Source organism: Oncorhynchus mykiss, chromosome 7 (assembly GCF_057628025.1).
Source record: "Oncorhynchus mykiss isolate SJ-2025 chromosome 7, ASM5762802v1, whole genome shotgun sequence".
In the NCBI taxonomy this organism is placed as follows: domain Eukaryota; kingdom Metazoa; phylum Chordata; class Actinopteri; order Salmoniformes; family Salmonidae; genus Oncorhynchus; species Oncorhynchus mykiss.
In genome coordinates this window covers 82,224,568-82,233,072 of record NC_143028.1, presented here as the reverse complement: position 1 = coordinate 82,233,072, position 8,505 = coordinate 82,224,568, and the positions used below count along the sequence as shown (strand labels likewise).

General features: G+C 49.1%; 1 protein-coding gene across 2 annotated transcripts in view; it reads right to left on the bottom strand.

Annotated features, from left to right (window-relative positions):
- Positions 1-1,791: 1,791 nt before the first annotated feature.
- Positions 1,792-8,505, bottom strand: part of nisch (nischarin) — a 46,444-nt gene continuing 39,730 nt past the window's right edge. For both annotated transcript variants that reach the window (XM_090242090.1, XM_090242091.1), the window contains 2 exons: positions 6,407-6,568; positions 1,792-5,850 (listed from right to left, as the gene is read on the bottom strand). In XM_090242090.1, the coding sequence (XP_090098216.1) occupies positions 4,862-5,850; positions 6,407-6,568 (1,151 nt within the window). In that variant the 3' untranslated portion in view covers positions 1,792-4,861. The remainder of the gene's footprint in view (positions 5,851-6,406; positions 6,569-8,505) is intronic.

Genomic DNA, 8,505 nt, shown 5'->3' with positions numbered 1-8,505 from the left:
AGAATACAGGATATACATATGAAGTGGACAGCAGGATGAACCATGACTAGAATACAGTATATACATATGAAGTGGACAGCAGGATGAACCATGACTAGAATACAGTATATACATATGAAGTGGACAGCAGGATGAACCATGACTAGAATACAGGATATACATATGAAGTGGACAGCAGGATGAACCATGACTAGAATACAGTATATACATATGAAGTGGACAGCAGGATGAACCATGACTAGAATACAGTATATACATATGAAGTGGACAGCAGGATGAACCATGACTAGAATACAGTATATACATATGAAGTGGACAGCAGGATGAACCATGACTAGAATACAGTATATACATATGAAGTGGACAGCAGTAGTTATATAGGATGAACTAGAATACAGTATATACATATGAAGTGGACAGCAGGATGAACCATGACTAGAATACAGGATATACACTACCGTTCAAAAGTTTGGGGTCACTTAGAAATGTTCTTGTTTTCCATGAAAACATTAAATGAGTTGCTAAATGAATAGGAAATATAGTCGAGACGTTGAGGTTATAAATAATTATTTTTAATTTAGAGAGAGAGCGAGACCAGAGAGAGACACCAGAGAGAGCGAGACCAGAGAGAGCGAGACCAGAGAGAGCGAGACCAGAGAGAGAGACACCAGAGAGAGAGCGAGACCAGAGAGAGCGAGACCAGAGAGAGAGCGAGACCAGAGAGAGAGCGAGACCAGAGAGAGAGCGAGACCAGAGAGAGAGCGAGACCAGAGAGAGAGACACCAGAGAGAGAGACACCAGAGAGAGAGAGCGAGACCAGAGAGAGAGACACCAGAGAGAGAGCGAGACCAGAGAGAGCGAGAGACCAGAACAAAGGGTTCAGCAGACAAGGACATTCTGTTGACCAAGAACCCTTTGTCGTTCTACTGACGATGGTTCTTGTTCCGGGCAAAGTGCATGTTCCTTCCTGATGACTGAGGCCGCAGGATCCCAAATAGCACCCTATTCCATTTATAGTGCACTACCTTCCCCCTGGTCAAAAGTAGTGCACTACACTGAGTTCACAAAACATTAGGAACACCTGCTTTTTTCCCTATGACCCAGGTGAAAAGGTCTCTTATTGTTGTCACTTGTTAAATCCCCTTTAAATCAGTGTAGATGAAGGGGAAGAGACCTGGTTCAATAAGGATTGTTAAGCTTCAAGACATGGATTGTGTTTGTGTGCCATTCAGAGTGACAAAATACAAGACTAAATATTTACAGTGCTTTCAGAAAGTCTTCCCTCTGCTGGACTTTTCTCACATTTTGTTTTGCTTTGTTACAGCCTGCATTTAAAAATGGATTACGTTTAGATTGTCATCACTGGCCTACACACAATACCCCATAATGTGAAAGTGATCATGTTTTTAGAAATGTTTACAAATTAATTAAAAATGAAGAGCTGAAAATGTCTTGAGTCAATAATTATTCAACCACTTTGTTATGGTAAGGAGCCTAAATCATTTCATGAGTAAAAAATGTGCTTAACAAGTCACATAAGTTGCATAGACTCACTCTGTGCAATAATAGTGTTTAACATGATTTTTTAATGACTACCTCATCTCTGTACCCCACACATTCAATTATCTGTAAGGTCGAGCAGTGAATTTCAAACAGGTTCAACCATAAAGACCAGGGAGGTTTTCCAATGCCTCGTAAAGAAGGGCCCCTATTGGTAGATGGGTAAAAATATATAAAGCTGACATTGAATATCCCTTTGAGCCTTGATGAAGTTATTAATTACACCACGAGGCTTTAAATGACTTTAAAACAGTTACAGAGTTTAATGGCTGTGATAGGAGAAAACTCAGGATGGATCAACAACATTCTAGTTACTCCACAATACGAACATAATTGACAGAGTGAAAAGAAGGAAGCCTGTATAGAATAAAAAATATTCCAAAACATGAATCCTGTTTGCAACAAGGCACTAAAGTAATACTGCAACAAATGTGGCAAAGCAAATAACTTTTTATCCTGAATACAAAGTGTTGTGTTTGGGACAAATCCAATACATTACTGAGTACCACTGCATCATGTTATGGGTATGCTTGTAATAGTTAAGGACTGATAAGTTTTTCAGGATAAAAAATAAATGAAATGGAGCTAAGTACAGGTGAAATCCTACAGGAATCCTGGTTCAGTCTGCTTTCCACCAGACACTGGGAGATGAATTCACCTTTCAGCAGGACAATAACCTAAAACACAAGGCCAAATCTGCACTGGAGTTGCTTTACCGAGAAGACAGTGAATGTTCCTGAGAAGCCGAGATACTGTTTTGACTTAAATCTACTTGAAAATGTATGGCAAGACCTGAAAATGGTTGTCTAGCAATGGTCAACAACCAATTTGAAAAGATTCAATGGGAAAATGTTGCACAATCCAGGTGTGGAAAGCTCTTGGGAGATTTACCCAGAAAGACTCAGACAGAATCACCTTTGGGAGCGATTACAACATGTATTAACTCTTATGTAATACTTATGTAAATGAGATATTTCTGTATTTCATATTTATTCAATTTGCTAACAATTCTAAAAACATATATTTTTTAACTTTGTCGTTATGGGGTATTGTGATGTCGTTATGGGGTATTGTGATGTCATTATGGGGTATTGTGATGTCATTATGGGGTATTGTGATGTCGTTACGGGGTATTGTGATGTCATTATGGGGTATTGTGATGTCGTTATGGGGTATTGTGATGTCGTTATGGGGTATTGTGATGTCATTATGGGGTATTGTGATGTCGTTACGGGGTATTGTGATGTCGTTATGGGGTCTTGTGTGTAGATGGGTGAGAAATGTTTTATATTTAATACATTTGGAGTTCAGGCTGTAATCAGTGAAGGGGTATGACTATGTAAGTGCCTTCTGAATGGTGTACGGTGCCAGACGCACTGGTTTGTGTCAAGAACTGCAACGCTGTGTATCAATAACGGTCCACCACCTAAAGGACATCCAACCAACTTGACACAACTGTGGGAAGCATTGGAGTCAACGTGGACCAGCATCCCTGTGTTACGCTTTCAATACCTTGTAGAGTCCCATGCCCCGACGAACTGAGGCTGTTCTGAGGGCAAAATGGGCTGCAACCCAATATTAGGACGGTGTTCCTAATGTTTTGTCTAAGTGTATAGGCGTTAAGGTGCCATGGGGGAGGAAAGAAAAAGACAAAGACAAACAAATGACCAGCAATAATAACACTTTCATATTAAAAAAAAAAAAAAAAAAGATATTATTTTTGATAAATATAAAATAATATTTAAGATTGGTATCATTCCATAATAAATGTACTTCAGCGACTATGGGTTGGGGGCGAAGCTATGAGTTGGGGCGGAGCTATGGGTTGGGGGCGGAGCTATGTACAAAGATAAATAAATATCACACTTGTGTGGACTGTACAAATTCCCAGGATGCATTTGGATTATAAACGATAAGAAACATCACAGAACTTCCTTTGAGAGGAGGAGGAACAGGGGAGGAAGAGGGGAAGGAGGAGAAGAAGAGGAATCTTTGGGGGATTTGATTCCCTGTTTGTCCCTTGTGTCTTGTGTGGTTAGTCCATCCACCAGCCTGTGAAGGCGGGTTATGGTAACGTAGTCCATCCACCAGCCTGTGAAGGCGGGTTATGGTAACGTAGTCCATCCACCAGCCTGTGAAGGCGGGTTATAGTAACATAGTCCATCCGTCAGCCTGTGAAGGCTGGTTATGGTAACGTAGTCCATCCGTCAGCCTGTGAAGGTGGGTTATGGTAAAGTAGTCCATCCACCAGCCTGTGAACATTGGTTTGAAAGCCACCATCTTTGAAGGGCTCAACAGTGCCACCATTCTACTCGTATATGTGTCTAAATATTTAGCTGTGTGATTCTAGCTTTAATATCTCATATTAAATATTTTTCATTGTGCTCCTAAATTACTTTGTGTGCGCCAACATTTTTCAACAGGTGCGCGCACACATGCTCCTAGTAAAAAAAGGTCAGCGTAGAGCCATGCTTTAAAACCTCCTGGAAGAATAACCAGTCAGGCAGCCAGTTAGTTCTACAGGCAGAAGAACCAGTCAGGCAGAAGAACCAGTCAGCCAACCAGTGACTTCTACAGGCAGAAGAACCAGTCAGCCAACCAGCGACTTCTACAGGCAGAAGAACCAGTCAGCCAACCAGCGACTTCTACAGGCAGAAGAACCAGTCAGCCAGTCAGTGACTAACCAGACAGTCAGCCAGTTAGTTCTACATGCAGAATAACCAGCCAGTTAGTTCTACATGCAGAAGAACCAGCCAGTTAGTTCTACAGGCAGAAGAACCAGCCAGTCAGCCAGTTAGTTCTACAGGCAGAAGAACCAGCCAGTCAGCCAGTTAGTTCTACAGGCAGAATAACCAGCCAGTTAGTTCTACAGGCAGAATAACCAGCCAGTTAGTTCTACAGGCAGAATAACCAGCCAGTCAGTTCTACAGGCAGAATAACCAGCCAGTCGGCCAGTGAGTTCTACAGGCAGAATAACCAGCCAGTCGGCCAGTTAGTTCTACAGGCAGAATAACCAGCCAGTCAGCCAGTCAGTTCTACAGGCAGAATAACCAGCCAGTCAGTTCTACAGGCAGAATAACCAGCCAGTCAGTTCTACAGGCAGAATAACCAGCCAGTCAGCCAGTGAGTTCTACAGGCAGAATAACCAGCCAGTCGGCCAGTTAGTTCTACAGGCAGAATAACCAGCCAGTCGGCCAGTTAGTTCTACAGGCAGAATAACCAGCCAGTCAGCCAGTTCGTTCTACAGGCAGAATAACCAGCCAGTCAACCAGTGAGTTCTACAGGCAGAATAACCAGCCAGTCAGCCAGTGAGTTCTACAGGCAGCTCCCTACTACACAACACTTCCCACTGTCTTGCTAACAGACATATCAGCCTCTCCCTGCTGTCTGCTCCAGGGACATAGATACACCACAGTACCTCGCTCTCTGTTCTGCCACATCTCCTCCCCTTCTCCCCTCCTCCTCCCACCTCCTCTTCTCCAAAGTGGTCCATGGTAAGCTGACAGAGGAGGTCTGGCCCAGGGACATCGTCGAAGACTAACGTCAGCGCCTGCGGGTACGTCTGGTAACCCATGAGGACTCTATCCAGGTCTCTTATTCGTCGAGCGTCGGTCAGTTGGTACTTGTCTCGGGGAGGGGGCTCCTTGGCAAAGTCTGGCAGCGGGTAGCTGATATAATCCTCATCCAACAGGAAAACGTCTGTGCTGGTTAGGATCAGAGTCTTAGGATGGAGGACAGGCCTGGGGGTGGAGGGAGCCTGGGGAGGCAGGCTCTGTTGGGGGATATGGGGCCTGGTGGAGGGGGCTGGGTCTGGAGCCTGGGGGTAGGGGTGAAGACGGGGTTGGCTAGCAGAGACTGGGCTCTGGGGGTGGAGGTGAGACTTTCTATCCCCCTGCAGACCCCCAGTGGAAGTCTGTCTGTCTGCAGCTGGGGCCTGGGAGAAACCTAGCCCCTGGGTCTGGGAGAAGCCTAGCCCCTGGGTCTGGGAGAAACCTAGCCCCTGGGTCTGGGAGAAACCTAGCCCCTGGGTCTGGGAGAAACCTAGCCCCTGGGTCTGGGAGAAACCTAGCCCCTGGGTCTGCGAGAAACCTAGCCCCTGGGTCTGCGAGAAACCTAGCCCCTGGGTCTGCACCTGGAAGACCAGTACGTAGAGCAGGATATTACAGCTGGATGCCCCAGAAGGACCTTTCCTCTCGGCTACAATAAAGGTCAGGTCTCCAATCTCTTCTTCGCTGGGGTAGATGAACTTTACCCTGCTAGAGTGGACCAGTTCATAGTTCCCCATCTTACCTGGGGGTAGACAACACAGTAGGACAAAAGGACTCATTTAGTTTGGTACGTCAACACAGTAGGACAAAAAAGGACTCATTTAGTTTGGTACGACAACACAGTAGGACAAAAAAGGACTCATTTAGTTTGGTACGTCAACACAGTAGGACAAAAAAGGACTCATTTAGTTTGGTACGACAACACAGTAGGACAAAAAAGGACTCATTTAGTTTGGTACGACAACACAGTAGGACAAAAAAGGACTCATTTAGTTTGGTACGTCAACACAGTAGGACAAAAAAGGACTCATTTAGTTTGGTACGACAACACAGTAGGACAAAAAAGGACTCATTTAGTTTGGTACGACAACACAGTAGGACAAAAAAGGACTCATTTAGTTTGGTACGACAACACAGTAGGACAAAAATTACTAATTTAGTCTTAATCCCAAATAGAACCCCCTAGATTCTACCCATGTTATTGTGGAGATCTGTTTCTTAAACCTGGACAATCCACTCACATCTCCACAAGGGCATTTTACTGATGAAAACGTACAGATGTAAAATGTTATGAATACCTGTAGATTTATTTCCAAACTGTGTGTAGAAGTCTTGTTCGGAGGGTTCAGGAGAGGGTAGTTTGTCCTGTAGAGAGAGGACCGTCATCAGCTGCTGCAGGAAGCGGTGTGTCCCGTAACTGTCCCTCGTCAGACAGCAGATGATGTGGTCCGCTGACGGCCCTGGAGACAAATAACACACAACACAGATTACAGCCGGCCCAGTCCAGTCCAGCAGCCGGCCCAGTCCCCGGCAGCCAGCCCAGTCCCAGGCCCAGTCCCCAGCAGCAAGCCCAGTCCAGTCCAGCAGCCAGCCCAGTCCAGCAGCCGGCCCAGTCCCCGGCAGCCAGCCCAGTCCCAGGCCCAGTCCCCGGCAGCAAGCCCAGTCCCCGGCCCAGTCCCCAGCAGCCAGCCCAATCCAGCAGCCGGCCCAGTCCCCGGCAGCCAGCCCAGTCCCCAGCCCAGTCCAGCCCCCAGCCCAGTCCCCGGCCCAGTCCCCTGCAGCCAGCCCAGTCCAGCAGCCAGCTCAGTCCCCAGCCCAGTCCCCGGCAGCCGGCCCCAGTCCCCGGCAGCCGGCCCAGTCCCCGGCCCAGTCCAGCCACCAGCCGGCCCAGTCCAGCCACCAGCCGGCCCAGTCCAGCCACCAGCCGGCCCAGTCCAGTCCCCAGCCCAGCAACCAGCCCAGTCCAGCCACCAGCCCCCGGCAGCCAGCCCAGTCCAGCCACCAGCAGCCAGCCCAGTCACCAGCCCAGTCCGGCAGCCAGCCCAGTCACCAGCCCAGTCCGGCAGCCAGCCCAGTCACCAGCCCAGTCCGGTAGCCAGCCCAGTCACCAGCCCAGTCCAGCCACCAGCAGCCAGCCCAGTCACCAGCCCAGTCCAGTCCCCAGCCTAGTCCAGTCCCCAGCCCAGTCCAGCCACCAGCCCACGGCAGCCAGCCCAGTCCAGCCACCAGCCCCCGGCAGCCAGCCCAGTCACCAGCCCAGTCCAGCCACCAGTCCAGCCACCGGCCCAGTCCCCGGCAGCCGGCCCAGTCCCCGGCAGCCGGCCCAGTCCCCGGCAGCCGGCCCAGTCCAGCCAGCCCAGTCACCGGCCCAGTCTAGTCACCGGCCCAGTCCCAGTCACCGGCCCAGTCCCCGGCAGCCGGCCCAGTCCCCGGCAGCCGGCCCAGTCCCCGGCAGCCGGCCCAGTCCCCGGCAGCCGGCCCAGTCCCCGGCAGCCAAAGCCCAGTCCCCGGCAGCCGAAGCCCAGTCACCGGCCCAGTCCCAGTCACCGGCCCAGTCTCAGTCACCGGCCCAGTCTCAGTCACCGGCCCAGTCCCCGGCAGCCGGCCCAGTCCCCGGCAGCCGGCCCAGTCCCCGGCAGTCCGGGGCAGCCGGCCCAGTCCAGCCACCAGCCGGCCCAGTCCAGTCCCCAGCCCAGTCCAGCCACCAGCCCAGCCCAGCCACCAGCCCAGCCAAGCCAGCCCAGTCCAGTCCAGCAGCCAGCCCAGACAAGCAGCCAGCCCAGTCCAGCCACCCCAGTCCAGCCCAGACCAGCCACCAGCCAGCCCAGACAACACAAGTAACATACTACACAGAACAAAAATATAAACACAACATGTAAAGTGTTGATCCCATGTTTCCTGAACTGAAATAAAAGATCCCAGCAATGTTCCATATGCACAAAAAGCTTATTTATCAAATGTTTGTTTACATCCTGGTTAGTGAACTTTTCAGTTGATTTAAACAGCATGATCATTACACAGGTGCGCCTTGTGCTGGGGGACAATAAAACACAATGCCACGGATGTCTCAAGTTGAGGGAGCGTGAAATTGGCATGCTGACTCCAGGAACATCCACCAGAGCTGTTGCCAGAAAATTTAATGTTCATTTCTCTACCATAAGCCGCGTCCAACGTCGTTTTATAGAATTTGGCAGTACGTCCAACTGGCCTTGCAACCACAGACCACGTGTATGGCGACGTGTGGGCAAGCGGTTTGCTGATGTCAACGTTGCTAACAGAGTGCCCCATGGTGGCGGTGGGTTTTTGATACGGGCAGGCACAATACAACGAACACAATTGCATTTTATCAATGGCAATTTGAATGCACAGAGACGAGATCCTGAGGCCCATTATTGTG